The 18,435-nt window shown below is 40.8% G+C and overlaps 1 protein-coding gene across 4 annotated transcripts in view; it reads right to left on the bottom strand.

The window, feature by feature from the left end:
- Positions 1-389: 389 nt before the first annotated feature.
- PEX5L (peroxisomal biogenesis factor 5 like) overlaps positions 390-18,435 on the bottom strand; it is a 175,292-nt gene continuing 157,246 nt past the window's right edge. For 3 of the 4 annotated variants that reach the window (XM_050965943.1, XM_050965944.1, XM_050965942.1), the window contains 5 exons: positions 16,473-16,543; positions 14,973-15,170; positions 12,955-13,120; positions 12,418-12,575; positions 8,868-10,002 (listed from right to left, as the gene is read on the bottom strand). In XM_050965943.1, coding sequence (XP_050821900.1) covers positions 9,798-10,002; positions 12,418-12,575; positions 12,955-13,120; positions 14,973-15,170; positions 16,473-16,543 — 798 coding nt within the window. In that variant the 3' untranslated portion in view covers positions 8,868-9,797. Of the gene's footprint in view, positions 1,575-8,867; positions 10,003-12,417; positions 12,576-12,954; positions 13,121-14,972; positions 15,171-16,472; positions 16,544-18,435 lie in introns of those variants that run through there. The other variant, XR_007776027.1, reaches the window with a different exon arrangement.

The raw sequence follows: 18,435 nt of genomic DNA on the forward strand, positions 1-18,435 counted from the left end.
TTAAAAAAATCTCATGATTTTTAAGCCACTCTTATGAATTTTAGAGATCTGACCTGATTTTTGAATGCTTGGGGATGGCAATACTGATCTGTGCAAGCTCCTTCCATTCATGTGTAGGTTTCTATTCTGTTCTTCTAGGTTAGGCCTTTCTAAATGTTTGTCTGTAACCTCTCAAATCCATCTTTAGATATTAGACCTGCTTTAAGCACAGAAACATCTCTCTGCTTCCAAATAGCTAGGAATGAAAACCTCAGATTTAAAAGAAAAAAAGTCATTTATGAATATGCTCTGAGAAGTAAGTTCCCCATTTAATTTTAAGCAGTAACAATCAAACCCCATCTTCAACTGCACAAGAAATCTGTCAAGTATTTGAAGCCACAGACAGTTTATTTTAAAACATTTAAAAATTGCACAGTTATAAATACAATTTAATATGTGAAAAAGAATCACAGGAAGGCATGCTTCCAATACAGTACAAAAATACTACATTAACTGGTGCTCTGCAAATTGAAATCTATACGCTTAACACATCAATATACATACAATTCATTTGTAAGGAAGTGGTTTATTTTAAAGAGCAGTGCAAGAGAACATCAAACTGAAGCATCAGTAAACTGCAGCTCTGTGTTTTAATATTTATTCGCGGCTAGTAATGCACTGAGTATACAGAGGCAAAGTTACCTATTGTGAGAGACTAACCTCTCACCCCATAGTTATATATAGATTCAGATTGCTCAGTCTGGGTCGATTTGAAACAGAATGTAAATATTCAAATACAGGGTTAAATTCGGCTTTAGTTCACACCTTTGCATCCTTAGGCCCCTGATCCTTCTAAGGCTTACATGTGTACTTAACCATGGGTTACCAGTGTATAAAGTTGAGTATGCATGTAAGCCTTTGCTGGATCATGGCATTTGTGAAGTCATTGTGGTTGTCCAGGTGTAACTATGCACAGATCTTATAATCTCTTCTTTCCTGTCTGCCGTAAATTGGCTTAAAAATAAAGCTAAAACCTGGTGCAAGATGTAAGGACTTTTTTAAAAACAGTATGCAGCACATGGCAGAAACAGCACAGAATGTCTTTCAAAACAATGTATTTTTAGTTTAGTCTAGATATGTTGTACTCAGATATATATAAATATAAACATTTTGATTTTTCTAAATTTACAATAGAGTACTGATGATATTAAAAAGGCTGCTAACTTAAGGATATTTTTCTGCCAAGGTAAACAACAAATTCTGCAAAAGGGGTGGGGAGCGAGGGTGGGGGAGATCAAAGCATATGAAGGTCCTCACCTGGCAATCTTGCTCAATGGGACTGCTTACATGTGAGAGCTTTTGCAGGATCAGGGCCTACCTTAGTAAAATTTAGATTCCTTCTGATTCTTCCTCCATCCCCTCTCCCCCAGCAGTTATTGCTATTCTGTGTTCAGACCCTGTAATCTTCCTCCTTTTTAATGTTGTCACATGTTCTTTTTTCATATTGTCCATATTGATCAACTAACCAAGAAGGTAACTAACTTGCATCTCTTCTAGAATGTTTTCCCGGAGAGCTCTCTGTCCCCAATATATGCCTTTCCAATGAAAGAGAGAGTAGAAGAGGGCTATAATAAGGTATTTTATTTCCAGCCTAGATGTTATCTAAAGAGTAGTTAATACTGTATGGTGTATCCACAAGAATCTTTGTTCCTATGTGACTCATTTGTCTTTTATAAACATTTCTTAAATGGACTTGGAGTGAGATTGCTCCAGGGCCACTTTATAGTCCAATCCAGTTCTCATTGGCTCTAACAGAGATTGGACTGGTCCCTTAACTATTTACACCTCTATTGTGGCTGCCAATCAAGCAGTCAGTTAGTGCCAGTTGTGTTGTGGTATGGATATCTGTGTACTATGAATGGTAATGAATCACCAATCTAATCAGCCAGTGTTAGTCATTCTTTCTGTGGGACACATAGGCCCAGTTTTTCTAAAGGGGCCATTATTTCTGAGTGCCGAGCCTTGAGGTTTGAGATTTCCATAATGCTGAGTGCCCACAACTCTAGTTGAAGTCAATGGCAGCTGCAGAAACTCTGCACCTCTGAAATTCAGGGCCTATGTCTCTCAAACTGTGTACCTGAAAATTAACTTCCATGGATTTAAGTGGACATATTTGAAAATTATGGCCACACTAGCAGTAAACCATGATGGTTACTGTCTGCTTTGAGATGGTTCTGGGAATCGGACGCTCTGGTTTGGTGGCATCTGTCCTAGGTCTGTCAAGGAAAGCTTAAAATCTGAATCTGAGAATCCATACTGCCAGTTTTTGAGAGGGTTAGGCCATCCCCCAGTCTCATGGCTCCTTAATGCTTGTAAAGATGCGGCTGCAAAAACCTCATATCAAGTATTTCTGCAATTAATATAATTAAACATTAAAAGCAAATGTGAAATCGACAGCACAAAGCAAGCTATAAGGATGGGGTTTTAAAAAATGGTCAGCATTGGTCTAACTCCGCCCTCACTGATGTCAACAGTAAATCTCCCATTTTAGAGCTGGACCAATACTTTTAAAAATCCCATTCAAAAGATCCCATTACAGAAATGAATAGTTAAAAACCACCTGTTTGAGCTGTAGACATGCAGTCTGTAAATTTACATTCAAATTATGTATCTTGCATGCTTTGGGTTAATATTTTGGTATGTTCATATGTGAATACTGTTCCGTGCAATATTTTTGTACCTGAGGCTATGTATTTCTTTAAAAGAAAATAAATTAACATTTTTACAAACCTTGTATCGGAGCCCATTTTAGGAAAACACAATTAATAGAGAGAGAGATTTGTTTGAAACCTCAATTTAATTTTAACTGGACATAAACATAGTGTCTTGACTGGGAGAGAGGATAAAAGAAACAGGAAAAAATGGGGTTGGTTCAAAAACAAGTGTTAATAACTTTTTACATCACAAAATACTATGTTTGCTTTTCTCCTGGGAAGGGGCATCCACTGAAGATAACTGCACATCAACTTAAGTACACAAGAGACCCTGTTCAAAGTGTGTTGGAGTCATTGCAATGTATAGACATAACGAGAAAGGAGCCCCTTACTCTCAGAGTAATTGTGCTCCACAATATTCCCATTGACTCCAGTGGGGTTACTCACGCCATAACATAGGATGATCAATGGTACCACAATCCAGACTTGGATCAGTCCCTTAATACATGCACTAGATCTGATCCTGCAAAATACTGAGCACCCTTGATTCCCATTGAAGACAACAGGATTTGAGGGTGTTCAGCATCTTGTCAGATCAGATCTGTGGTAAGGTCACCAATACTCTAAAGCAGGGGTTCTCAATGTTTCTCTTTCCAAGGACTCCCAACATGCTATAAAAGCTCCATGGCCACCTGTGCCAGGACAACTGTTTTTCTGCATATAAAAGCCAGGACAGGCATTAAAGGGTAGGAAGCAGGGCAATTGCCTGGTGCCCCATGCCACAGGGAGCCCTACAAAGCTAAGTTGCTCAGGCTTCGGCTTCAGCCCCAGGTGGCAGGACTTGGAACTTCGGGCTTCAGCCCCAGGTGGTGCGGGCTTCGGATTTCTGCCCAGGCCTCAGCAGGTCTAATATCAGCCCTGCTTGGCAGAGCCCCTGAAACCTGCTCACGACCTGCCGGTGGGCCTCAGACTCTGGTTGAGAACCATTGCCCTAAAGGCTCTACAACCAGGAATGTGATTTAAATGGCATGAAATACACATTATATAGGAAAAACTCCAAACCTTAGAATAAATTAATTACCTAGATAGTGTGACAAAGTTCCTCCTCTACCTTGGTGGGTCCTGCACTTATTGGCAGATTTGCTCACCTCAGTGATCTTCCCCACAGTCTGAATCAACTACTCCTGTGTCTGATCAGGAGTTGGGAGGTTTGGGGGGAACCCAGGCCCACCCTCTACTCCAGGTTCCAGCCCAGGGCCCTGTGGATTGCAGCTGTCTATAGTGCCTCCTGTAACAGCTGCATGACAGCCACACCTCCCTGGGCTACTTCCCCATGGCCTCCTCCAAACACCTTCTTTATCCTCACCACAGGACCTTCCTCCTGGTGTCTGATAACACTGGTACTCCATAGTCCTCCAGCAGCACAGCCTCTCACTCTCAGCTCCTCACACACACTTCCTCTCTTCTAGCTCCTCCTTCCCTGACTGGAGTGAGCTCCTTTTTAAACCCAGGTGCCCTGATTAGCCTGCCTTAATTGGTTCTAGCAGGTTCCTGATTACTCCAATGCAGCCCCTGCTCTGGTCACTCAGGGAACAGAAAACTACTCAGCCAGTGACTAGTATATTTGCCCTCTACCAGACTCCTGTACCACACTGGTCTGGGTCTGTCACAATAGGTAACAAATCTCTTCTGGAGAAACAGGAGAGTAATGAGAATGGAAAGCAGGAAAGTGGGATTAAGAAAAAACAAAGAAGCACTGCCATTTTGGGTCAGACATCAGTTTCTTGACCCTGTCCCTAAGGTGTCTTAGGTTGTCTTCTCCATCTTGTTGAGAGAGGCAACTGTCACAGTGTGTAATTGCTATTTTGTGTTGCAGCCTGAGCTCACTGCACTCTCAACAATTATTTTTAGCTTTCTCACAATTGACCCAACCATTGACTTGCCCCACAACAGACCAAATAGGCAGCATGATAACAGAATACTTTGTACTCCTAGTGCTTTTCATCTAGTGATATCACAAACGTGGATGAGAGTTATTTCCCCCTTTTCACAGCTGGGGGTAAATGAGAGACCCAAGGAGGCTGTGATTTGCCTAAACTCTGTGTATATTTCTGTGTATCTTTTTTCTCCATTCCCTTTCTTACGCCTTTATTTGATCTCTCATATGTTTTCTGTGGAGTTTCCCTTCGTTTTCTGATAGTTCCAGTTTCCCCCTATATTTCCCTACTCATCATGTTCTGTGGTATTAAGGCCCAAATGCAAAATCTGAGTAAACAGCCTGTGGAAGCAGGACAGAAAGAGAGGGTTTAAGTGTAGCCATTTTAATTTGTTGGAAACAGAGCAACTTTTTTATGCTAAGTCTTAGCCTAATATCGTGAGACCTGTAAAAGCAGGGCTCACGTCAGGGGCAAGTGGGAAAACAGCAGTGCCGAGTCAGTGTGACCTAGCCTTAAGATAATGATGTTTTGAGAAGTGAAAGTGAGAAAATGCTGGATTAGACAGGATATAATATACATTAAATGTAGATGTTTTCAATTAATGCATGCCACAAAAGAGTATAAATGCTTGTGTGATATTGCTTGTATTTCAGAGAAACTGAGGCAGAGATGCTCTTTCTCAGCTGTATTCTTCCCTTGCAATTGCTCGAATAAAGCTGCCTCTGATTTTGTTGCTTTCAACCTGAGAGTGAAGGCTCATTCTTCCACAAGCCTGAATATTCTGTGTGTCCCTTCCCCCAAACAGTCTATTGCAGGGGTAGGCAACCTATGGCACGGGTGCCGAAGGCGACACGCAAGCTGATTTTCAGTGGCACTCACACTGCCCGGGTCCTGGCCACCGGTCTGGGAGGCTCTGCATTTTAATTTAATTTTACATGAAGCTTCTTAAACTTTTTGAAAACCTTATTTACTTTACATACAATAGTTTAGTTACAGACTTATAGAGAGAGACCTAAAAACGTTAAGATGTTTTACTGGCACACAAAACCTTATATTAGAGTGAATAAATGAAGACTCGGCACCCCACTTCTGAAAGGTTGCCAACCCCTGCTCTATTGGCAGGGCATGGAGCACCAGTTCTGCTCTTTGGCTACTACTACAATCCATGTGCTGTGATAGCATTTATTCCTGCTTCAGCTTACCCCCTAACACGTATACAGTTTTGGACAGTGAATCTATGCAGTTGGGCATCCTCTGGCCATACACAACTGGAAAGCATGCATGGGGTTGAGCCTCTTAGGAGCAACTCAGTGGCCATTCAGTTCCCTTAGCTGGTCACTCAGTAGCCTGTAACCCCCATGTACTGCAGAACTGCAGTGCTTCTGCTAATTTGGGGTCCTTACATGCCTGTGGGAGGCTGTTTTGGTTTCTCTAGATTTGTGCATGCAAGTCTCTTCAATATCAATTGTGTGTGTATATGACCAGGGGAATACAGATTTGAGCTAGGTCTCTCCTGTTAAATCAGCAGACATCTGCTTTTCCCCCTCCTTTTTCAGTGGTAGTGATCATGGGGTGTAACCAGGACCCTACATTTAAAAACATGCTAATAAATAGCCACTCTGCTAATAGATGGTCCAAAACCAGAGGTATTGTGAACTACTGTCAGTCTTGAAAACGAACCCTGTCATTTTATCTGTGAAAATTCAGGCAGTTTAATTGTTGTTTTGGATGGCATAAAAATGAAACTTTAGCAGGGCTAGTTTTGCCAGATCTGTAGTAATATAATTATCCGCAGAGAGAGCAAAAAGCTAGATCTGAGCTTTTATGCTTTTGCTCTAATACCTCTATCCAGAGCTGACTCCTTCCTTTATTACCCCCCAAAAAAACACACTTTCCAGATTTCAATTGCAGGACACCCTCTGCTCTGCCTCATTGATAGCTGAGAATTGTCATCACACATCACTGTCAAAGCAAAAGAGAAACTGTTGTCAGCTGATATGAATATAGCAAACCTGCTTCAGCTAAAATGAAAAAAAATTTCCCAGCCAGTATTTGGTATTCACTGCTTAAAGGAAAATTGCAGTTGTCAGTTATTATACCCTTATTTATTTACAAATTCCTTCCAGTGTTTCAGCATTTCTCCATTCTGTGGTGCACCTCTGTGTGTGGCTGTTATTTTAACAATACATTCTTAACTGATGATTTTTAGTTACTGACTTACTCTTTGTGATTACAATATCGGATAATGATCTCACTGCATGTGAAGGGGTGGGGGCTGTTGTCTGGCTTGCTGGAAAAGGTCTGTGCCCCTTTAAGCACTAGAAAGCCAGCGAGTTATTTTCAGCTGCTGCCACAGATCAGGTCAGCTAACTTATTCCCGCTCCCCCCCCAGTGATTGAAAGAGGTGGAGGACTATATAGGTCCATGCCCGTGCAAGAATAGCCCTCTTTTATCTGAACCAAGCAGAGCAGCACCTACCCTCCCACCCAGGCAGTAGTGAAATACTGTGGGGGGGGGGGTTTAGGATCCACAGCAGGCATTGCGCTAGTTATTCCTTTCTCGGGGGTGGGGGGTGTCTGCAAGGAACTTGCCCCTCACTGCCAGATTGGCCAAGGTGAAGTGTTTTTTTTCACCTTTCCCATAGCAGGTGGTACCCGAACTTTTCCACTCGACCCCTTACTTACCAATAATGGAATGTGCCATGCTTCCCTGGCCCAGGAGCAGGGGCAGGGCCAAAGCAGAGCTGGGGGCAGAGCAGGGCTGGGTAGTGTTCCCCCCAAGGCCAGGGCCCCTCCACACACCCCGGATATTCCTGTGTGCCCCTGTAGGCAGCATGCCCCACAGTTTGTGGACCACTGCCATTGCAGGTTCAGGAGGACTTAACTGCGCAAACATGAAAGGAGAATGGTGTTGCAACTCATTATGTAAACACTGGGCAAAAGTCCAGTGCAAGTACTCCATAGGGAAGGGATACAGTGATTAGATAAAAAGGATTAGTCAGGGATTTAAAGGAGGTATTCCTTAAAGGAGCAGAAACAGGATGGGGGTTTCCTCCTATGATTGAAATGGCAAGGAGCCGACCTCTCCTCCTTCGTAGCCTTCCCCCACCCTCATTCGAGGTGTGTGGGGGGAATGGTGAGGTCTCAGCAGCAGCTTGAGTGGGGACTAGGAAGCGGCAGGGCTGATGGAAACCCCCTGGGGTATATATTGAAATGATTATGGAATCACATGCACTGTACACTTTTAGCTGCGGGGTTTTCCCAGACATTTAAGAATAAAATTGTGCCCTGATTAAACCACATCCAATGTCCTCCTTCTGGCATAGCTAAACAAGGAGTTTTCCTTTAAATGGTTGCTCAAAATAAGAGACAACTGCAAGAAACTTTTTATTTGTACTAATGAAATAGACCCCTTGCCCTACAATCTGCGCAGTGGCTTTTTTGATACAGCTCTTTGGGGGTGGCAGGGGGAGGGGAGGTTAAAATGTCATTTATAGGGAATGTGTTACTTTCCCCGCTTTCACCTGCAATAGCTACCCTGTCCTGTCCATTCCTGAACACAAACCAACGCAGTATATTTTTAATGTAAAAATGTTTTTCATTATTTAGAGAAAGTACTAAAAAAAACAACCCAACCCACAATGCTTGAAAATTAACTGTACAACTCTATAAATCTGTCTTTGATGGATGGAATCCCTTTGTGCTATACATGTGCATTGTACCCAACCCCTAATATGTGCTGAAAAACTCACTCTGAAGTCAGACTTGAAAGTGCTCAGCACTTTATAGGAAGCATTTGGAACCTTGTAGATTCCGGCTGTATCTTAGGAGCTTTAAACACTGATGAAAACTAAGGTCTTGATTCTGCAACCATTGAGGTCAGTCAGAGTTTTGCCATTGATTTCAATGAGAGCAGGATCAACCTCTATAGCTCCTGTCCTAAATTCCTTATTCAAGCAAATCTTTTCACTTCAGTGGAAGTTTTCTCCCAGAGTATGGTCTGTAGACATCCGCTCCTAAACAGATTCTTCTTTAGTTCCTGCGGAAAGCTGAAGGAAGAGATTCATTTTTTTTTCTAAGATGACATTTACTTCCAGTTAATCTGTATTTTTGTGTGTATGTGAAACTACTGGTACATGCATAATAAATATTCTATTCATTTGAGATTATAACTGATACCCTATTTGCATTTTTAACACTACTATTTGGAAAGCTCTCTATCTAGTGTCAAGAAATTATATTTGGTCCTTTATGCCAACATGGCTATATATATATATATATATATATATCTCCTTAAATCTTTTGTTCCTACTTTAAAAATAAATAAAAGCACAGCATACATTTACAAAAAGATTAAAGTGCTTATGCACATACACAGGCCTGACACCTACCAGGACCTCCACATAGGCAGAGTCCTACTCTTTGCAGGATTGGGGCCGTAATTGGTACAAACAACAAAAATTCTAGTGCAAATTACTGCTTCTGCTTACAAAGCTCATCCCTAAAGAGCCTAACCCTGTAAATCCTCCATGTGCAGAATTCCTCTTGAATTCCATCTCCGAGGGCCTGTGAATTAGGTCCAAAAGTAACATTGAATCAAGGTACCTTTACAAACAAAGCCCTTATTGATTGCCAGCTGATATATTCACCACAAAATTTATCTACCGTACATGTACCTCCTGGCAGAGCTATGTGGAAGTAGGACCTTGAAGAGAGTGGCCAACAAACAAAGTATAGGGACTCCACATTGTAGGGGCGTGTGGTGTCAATTCAGTGCAGTGAGCAATAAGGTTCCTTTGATGTGCTGCTTCCCACTCTAATGTGCAACAATGATTATTAGGTTTTCTCTTAAATATATTTTTTCTGTATAGGTGTGAGTGTATATATGTGCATATCTTGCACGGGATGGGTTCTTCGGGTATGACTGCTTCATCTAGGTCAGGTCTTTGTCAGATTAGCTGCTGTTCATTTTAATCCTTCGAGTTCAATAGTATTTACAAAGTTTTGTGCTTTTGAAGAGTTCCAGGAATTGAGTGATGTCTGGTAGAACTTCCCATAGTGTTCTACGGCTCACGATCTTTTGGAAAGTGTCCTTGGTCATTTTGAAACTGGTAATGAAAGAGTTTTGCATTTCCTAATACATCTTAGTGACTTGGCTGCTTTTTTTTTTATGGTTCTAGGTTAAAAGCTCTTAACAGAACATCCAGATCACCCAAATTAGCGGCTTGAAATAGTTCTGGCTGGTCCATCATAGACAGAGCGATTCTGAGAGCTGCCCAGATATTGCCTGAAATTTCCGGCTGGGTAACCTGTTGTTGATTCCTGCTTTTTCTTTGCAAGCTGAGAGCAGTGAGAAAATTGCTGACAGCCTCTCTGTGAGGGGAGGAAAGAAAGGCAACATCCGCATATTACAACATAATCTCTTTTGTTTAAAAAAATAAAGTATATTTTGTCTTCCTTCTAAGGCATTACAGTAAAATCAAACACATTATCTGACAACATGGGAGACCACAATCTCTTTGTAGTATTCTTGCTTGATCTGCCTTTAACAATTCCGGACAAAAGTGTTGCTGCAAGACTTCATTGTTATGTATCAAAAAGGCTGCATTTGTGTAGTGATGCAGAGATGAACCTACTCAAGTGCCTGGGGAAATTCTCCTTAGTGTGGTTATGAATTCCATTATACATGTGCTTTATCTTAATTGTATTGTTGACACTTGGGACTCTTTTTACACAGACCTGGATTTTACCCTTGATTCACACAGAGAACCTGGTCTGTGTATGAAATGTATATTGAGCGATAGACTTACACAAAAGGGGTTTACGGAGAGAGACCGTCTTGTCTTATGATCTGACAGGCATGTATGGATGGTCCAGTCATTTGAGTACTGACTTGGGAGACCCCGGTTCAATTCCCTGCTCCATCACAGATTTTCTGGATGAGTCACTTAGTCTCTCCGGACCTCAGTTGCCCTTCTGTAAAATGGAATAATAGCATTTCCCCACTTCACAAGGGTGTTGTGAGGATAAATACGTAATGACTGTGAGATGCTTGGAGACTGTGCTGATGGGGCCATATAAAAACCTAAGATAGAAGTGAAAAAGGCTGGCTGGCACACCAGTCCACTGGCTAGGCGTTTTGATGGCAAGCATGGAAAATGAGCCACTAAAGGGGAAAACCCCCAATTTCAAATAAACCAAGTGCCTGGAATATGCATTTAATGGTAAATGGGTATGTGGGACTTTATTTCCAGGAAGTAAACCAAACTGTTTGGCTTCCTCCTGAAATAATTACAAAAAGGAACATAGTAGTCCTAAAGGCTCAAAAATCAGAAGACAAACAAATAGAACCCAACATCTTTTTTTTTTAAATCTCCTGATTTTTTGGCATTTGAGGCATGATTTTTGAATGGTTGGGTTTGGTTTAGCAATATACTGAAGGTCTATGAGTTTTGCCTTTGAACATACTCCAGGATCTGGCCCGAAATCACTGTTTTGAAAGCTGTCTGTACTGAGTGTGTAATGTTATAGAAAATTAGGTATTGTTCCGTTCTGTTAAGACATCCCTTCGCTAGTAAGGACTCATGTGGGGCCATGTCTACACTACCCACCAGATTGGTTGGTAGTGATCGATCTATTGGGGATTGATTTATCGCATCTAGTGTAGACACGATAAAATCGATCCCCGATCGTTCTGCCGTCATTCCGGAACTCCACCACACGCGAGAGACAGAAGTGGAGTCGACGGGGGAGCAGCAGCGGTCGACTCGGTCACCCAGTTTGCTTTCTTGATACAGCATGTTATGCCTCATTAGTGATGAAAAATGTAGTAATTATAATAATTGTTACTTCACATTTTGTTCAGTTTGGGCAATGCAAATCAATGTCGTTTTCATTTTCACTTTCAAATTCACGATGCTGCATTATTAGTGTTTCACATATTGCAAAGAATGTTTTAAAATCAACTGCTTTGAAAATCTCAATTGATACTTGGTGCTTTTCATCCATAAATTGCAAAACCCTCTGCAAAGGAAGGTAAGTAATGTTGTTCTCATTTTAAAAGGTAAAAATGAGTCTGAGAGATCAAGGGATTTGCCCAAGGAAACACAGAAGGTCAGTGGAAAAGACAGAAATGACCTCAGGGGAGCTGGTTAAAATTTTCCATTAAAGTTTTGCCAATGGAAATGGCTACTTGTTAGAATGTCTGTTTTTTATTAATATTTTCTACTTTCTGCAACTGAAGAACATTTTTCCCCCAAACTTACTTACTTTTTTTTTTTTTTTTACAAAAACTCCAAAAAAGTCATAGAAAAATTTAGATGAAAAACAGTTTTTTTCATCTTTGTTGAAATTATTCATGGGGAACTTTTTCCCCAAATCAGCTCTGAAACCAAGGTCTCCTGGCTCTCTACCCAGCGCTCTGTCTTTGTTGCCTCCTGTTGCCTTATAAAATTTGTTGTGACAAAATGAGATATTTGGCTCGTAGGCCCTGATTCAGCAAAACACTTAATCAAATGATTAGTCTCACTGAGTCTACTGCTTAACTACCTTGCTGAACTGAGGCCTTAACTTTTTATAACATACTCTTCAATGTTTTATTATATTGTACAATGAATATTATCCCATATTCCAAAGTGCTTTACATGCATCCAAAGAGTATAACAATATCTTACATTAAACAAAGATCAGAATACATGTTATAGACTTTTAGCTCAAAAATAAATTTTCAGTTTTTAGATGCCCACCTTACTTTTGGCTTTAAATGTTGATATTCTTTTCATAACTCACCTGTAAGCTCCTAGGTTGATGCAGCTTATTCCCAAATTGTATCTGGACCTAATGAAGCCTGGCTGAATTTCTAAAGCTCTAGTATATGCCTCCACAGCTTCCTCACTTCGATCCCCATTTGCCAAGGTTGCTCCAAGGCGGTTCCATAATGAATAGTCCTGATAACAAAATGAGAGTTTTCTACTATTGGTTTAAGACAAAAGGATGAGAGACCTTCCCCTCCTCCCACAAAAGTAATGAACAGTACAGAAAATACTTGTACCTTCTGTTAATTGGTGTGGAATGTGAGGTTCTGACTCATGATTCTAGACAACTTAATAAAATTACTCCAATTAATCAGTGTGCAGCCAAAAATTGGACACGCATAAATCTGTTTCTCATTAGGGCTCTCTTACAATTAACATTTCTATTTCAGGTATTAAAATTTTAATGGCTGAAGAGACGTCTCATTCATACTGGTCAGTTTCAAGTGGGAAAGGAAGAGAGAGTGGCTTGTAAAATGAAACTTTTTTTTAAATACAAAAACATAATAGGTACCTCTGGCCGAACAGTTAAGGCAGCATTAAATGCGTCTATTGCGTTGTTAAATTCTCTGTTCAGATGGAAAAGCACTCCAAGTCCTGTTTGTAAGTCAGGGTCTATCATCTCACCATTCTGGTGAGCTGCCTCTAGGTACACTTCCTTTACTTCTTCGAGTAATGAACTAGAAAAGAGTGAAAAATAACACCAAGTTGCATCTTACAGTTCTCTGTAAATGCTGCACCATCTACTGCACAGCCAGCAATGCAAGTCTTTATACTCCTCCCAAACATGTGCAAAATAGACATCTTCAGCTCAATTGTTGTAATGACTTATTCTGACTCTGGTTGAGAACCGGCCATTAGAGTTCAAAGGTTTACGAGCACTAAGCCAATGTGCTGCAGAAAACTCAGGCATATCTAAAATATGGGCTATAAGATCTGTTGAAGCCGGATCAATTCTCTCAGGCACTCTAAAAAATGGAGTAGGGGCTGCTTTCAAGGTTAAAGCAAGGAAACCAGTTTGACAAAAATGGTGATCAGTCCTCAAGAGTCTTAGATAAAGATTTTGAAATCTACAGCCAAGATTTCAAAGACAGATGCCAAAATTTAGATTCCTAAATTCACAGACTTTGGATTAAGCCCAATATAATGCACTTCATCATTCAGTAGGAGCTCCCTATTTCATTGTTGCTCAGTCAAAATGATCCTGCTAGCACAAGGCTTGTAGATCACAATAATAAACATCAAAGAGTCCTGTGGCGCCTTATAGACTAACAGATGTATTGGAGCATGAGCTTTCGTGGGTGGTCATGCATCCGACGAAGTGGGTATACACCCACAAAAGCTCATGCTCCATGTTAATCTATAAGGTGCCACAGGACTCTTTGCTGCTTTTACAGATCCAGACTAACATGGCTACCCTTCGAAGAATAAACATAACGCCCCATTTCTAAATGGCACAAATGGAATCTCAGCATTTTGGGTCTATGAAGAAGTTGCTGAAAGTATTTAAAAAGTTCAGAAATAGATACCTTTCACCACCAATGTAAGTGGAAATCTAACATTTAGACCAACTGCCAAAATAACAATAGGAACTGGTGGTAAAAGGGAAGTTTACCGTCTGCTGCAGAACAACTTCTAAATGTTCTGAACGGACTATGTGCTTGTGTGCGTTCACACGGATACTATACCATATTTTAAAAAGATTTTCCTGATCCAATGATTTAATCACTTCAATTGGAATTGTTTTTCTTACTCTTTCTGGACAGTAAGGTGGAGAATATCATAATGTCTATAAATCAGTGGTACAGTCTAATCTGGAATACTGTGTGTGGTACTGGTTACCCCATCTCAAAAAAAGATATTGCAAGATTAGAGAGGTTCAGAGAAGGGCTATGACCAAGGGTCTGGAAAAACTCTATATGAAGAGAGATTTAAAAGATTGGGATTGTTTAGGAAGACACCAGGGAGTCATTGTGGTCAAGAATTTAGGAAGATTCCCCAAGAGGAATTGGACATTTATGTGGATATCAAGAAACCTAGAATTATAATTAATGATAAATTTTGTTGAAGGGAAAGTAAATCTCATGCTTCAGGGCTTAAACTAATCTCCAACTATTAGAGACCAGAATGAGACCCAATAAGGGGAAGATTATCCCACGTATGCTTACTGGAGGACTCTTACACTTTCTTCTGAAGCAGCCACTGTCAGAGACAGGCTAATGGACTGTCAGATCCCATACTGTTTTCTCACAGATGAGTTATTGCACATTCTAAATGGATTCTGACGTTTCAAGCTTTTATCTGAAAATGTGGAAGAAAATAATCTCACTCCTACAGTGTGAGGGGGATTCTACAGCATCATTTTGTTGGGTCTTATTAGGGATCAAAATTCTTATGTTCCTATGTAACTTAAAAATATCTGAGCAGCGCACTGTACATTTGAGAAACTCCATTGAAATCAATGGAAGTTAAAAGCCAAAATCCCTTAGGGAATCTGGGCCTAACTTCTTCAGGATGCTAATCCAGGTTTACCTTTCTTTTGATGGCTCAGACTTTCTCCTGGTAGGTGCTGGAGACCCTCTTTTGCTCTTCACTATATACTTGTATTTTGGGTTTTGCTTTATCCAGTTTCTTAAAGCTTCACAAGCTTCCTGTTGATGGCCAGTATTAGTGTAGCTCACAGCCAAGGCCATCAGAGCTTTTAAATTGTTTGGCTGTAGCTGCAAGCACCTAAATAGAGAAGAAAAATATCTTAGTTTCTTTTAGCAAAATGCAGCGCATCAATTCTTCCAACATAGGGCCTGATCCTGCAACCTTTACTCACAAAAGTTGTGCTAGTGGCTTCTGTGGGATTGCTTGTATGTGTAAAGAACCACTCACGTTAATAAGGATAGCAGGATCTTGGAGCAGGGAACTTGCCTTGTTTTTGTGTGTTACGTGCCATCTGCGACTATGGTGTTATATAAATAAAAAGCTAATACTCCCCACACTTTCTGTTATCAGCATGGCATAGCAAATGTGGGAGGAAGCCTTTTTTTAATAGCACCTGACTACTAAACAAATAGAAGACTTTGGAGTAATCTAGAAGTGGGCAGTTGTAGAAGGCATTTGGCTAGGTAAAAAGATATTTTGAAGATTGAAACTAAAGCCCATCCTTTTCAATAGAATTGTTGGGCCAGATTCTGCTCTCAGCTACACCTTTGTAAAGCCAGCATCAGCCCACGGACTTCCATGGACTTTCTCCAGCTTTACACCAGCATAATGCACAGGGGAATCTGGTCTGCTGTATCTTTGAGTGGCATTGCTGCACGTTTCAACCTATCAGGGACAAACAAATTTGTCAGGGAACACTTTGGACTTCTGTGCAGGTAAGGAAAAGATTACATTACATATAAATGAGTTACAGTAATTGAAGTATCCTTAGGTAAATTGGCTTGAATGTTAACATAGCTAATGCAATTAAGTTTAGAGTGTATACTTGGCTGCAAGTGGAAACGGAATATAGCGCAGAAACACTCGCTACAGATAAAGGCAGAATAATAACTCTGATATTTAGGAATAGGCATTTACTTCACAGGTATAGTGTGATCATTATATTCCCATCAACCTAGCAATGTTCTCCATCAATTAGTATTCAGTGGCTGGGAAGCTCCATCCAATTAAGGAAACATTTTCATTAAGACAGAAACATTTACAAAATATATCAAGTGTCTAGAATATTGAAAAGACATTTTATTTGCATTGTGCCTAATTCAGGTTTGTTGTGACATGTAGGTTTTCTTTTGTGTTTCTATTTATTTAATTAAATATTAGATTTAATATTGCCATTAACTCCATAGGAATGCAAAATCATGCCTCCAGAGTTACTATGGAAACTAGAGGTAGCACATCTCTTCTGTATGCCAGTTATTTCCACCCACTACCCCCCAATTAAATGTAAAAGGTCAGAACACAAGTGTGAGATGAAATACACACAGGCATCCATTAACTAATATTGATGGGATCCATTATTTTGCAAATATCGTCATCTACCTTTGGAGGGCGACAATAGCTCCTTGCTCATTTTCATTCTCTGCCTGTGTTATACCAAGAAACTGCCAGGCCTGCAAAATAATAACTGTTATTTTATGATATGTCCCCAAGTACAATTGGAATCACAGAGCAAGATCCCTATGCTTACTTAAATAAATGGATACATATAGACAGCAGCATGTATCCAACACTGGCCTAACTACAGTACTTCTATTGCCAATACACCAACAGTACAAACCAAAGTGATTTTGGATATCTTTAGGCCACGTTTATCCATGGGAAGTTCCCATTTAAGTCAATGGTGATTCTACATTGTCAGATCCCATACTGTTTTCTCACAGGTGAGTTATGGCACATTCTAAATGGATTCTGATGTTTCAAGCTTTTATCTGAAAATTCAGAAGAAAATAATCTCACCCCTACAGTGTGAGGGGGATTCTACAGCATCATTTTGTTGCATCATGTACATACAGCAATAGACACAGTGGGACTCAGATGCACATACACAACCACTCCTGTTGATTTTAGGTGCAGTGGCCTGTGCATATCTGAAGACAGACTTTAGAGTACTATATTGAATCCTACTCTTTCTTTTCCACTGTTTTCAGTGAAGCTATAGCAAGTTATGCCAACTGAGGAGCTGGTCCCCTAATATTTTGCCCCATACACCCTTGCACAATGAAAGGAATACCCTTCTCCCAAAAAAGTCATAGCTTTTAAATTCTGTGATGAGGTGTACTCCCTGTGCCTGCTCTGGATGAACTGAATTAAGTGGGGTGGGTCCCAATCAGTCAATTAAGCTGCAAATGCATAAGATTTAGGCTGTGGGGAGGGAGCTAATTAGAAGGAAGCTCACCTCTGAGGGAATAGGTGGGACTTCTATAAAGCCAGGAGACTGTCAGCAGCATGAGAGTAAATCTGTAATCTCTCCCCCTGAGGTAAGGGAGAAGATGGGGCATAGGAACCCAGGAAGAGCCTTAGTAGGCCTGAGAGAGGGGAGTCTGACTAGGAAGGCTGAAGAATGAAAAGCTTGGAGAAGCACAGTAGAAATAGTGTAGGGGTGAAAGCAGTTAGGTTAGTGTAGCTACAAACCTTAACTGCTTGCTCTAGGGCTCTGGACTGGAACCCAGAGCAGAGGATGAGTCTGGGTTCCCTTATCATCCACCGCAGAATGGGATTGCCAGTGGCAGTGAAGGGGAAGACTGCCTGAGTCACTGTGGGAGTGATGCAGTCAGCGCAGTGGGTGTGCGGATGCCAGTGCAGAAGGACTCTGAAAAAACTTGCCCAGAAGGGGAAAACAGAGAGTGACTTGGCCGGAGGGCTGAGTCATGAGGCAGCCATACTGTGAGAAGAAAGGAGACACTGAACTGGGTGGAGCTAATCACCAGGACACACCACACAGCAGTGAGTAGACCACCCTGTGACAAATATACAGGCTGAAATTGTGCTTGTAACACAGCCTTTAATGCAAATAATAAACATTCAGTGGGCCTATTAAATACTTGACATGCCATTATCTTTATGATTTCTAAGTGTGACAACTACTGCAGTACAGTAAACATCAGTATTTTAACGGCACCCATTGTAAGTGGCTTATTTCTGCTTCATGTTGCTCCTAAGACAGTTTAATATAAATTGCATTATGTCAGTCAGGTACATTGTGAAATCCTTTCTCTTCCTGCCCTATAGGACTCTGTCTTTGGCTCCTCCTTTCTTCACACCTGACTCCTAGGCTATTTTTTGTTGCTGCCACATCCCACACATCAATTTCAGCTCTAAAATTCAAATAATTGACACTGCCTTTTAACATTAGATACCCAAAACACACAGCAGATGAAGCACTTTCAGCCATGCAGCCTTGAAATATATCACAGCCCTAGTTTTTGCCGTATGCTAGTATCAACTACAATTAACTTTCTCTGCCATATCTCAGAACCTTCCATTTCCTTACTCATTGGCCAGT

The sequence above is a fragment of the Gopherus flavomarginatus genome, chromosome 8 (genome assembly GCF_025201925.1).
Source record: "Gopherus flavomarginatus isolate rGopFla2 chromosome 8, rGopFla2.mat.asm, whole genome shotgun sequence".
NCBI classification, from domain to species: Eukaryota; Metazoa; Chordata; order Testudines; family Testudinidae; genus Gopherus; species Gopherus flavomarginatus.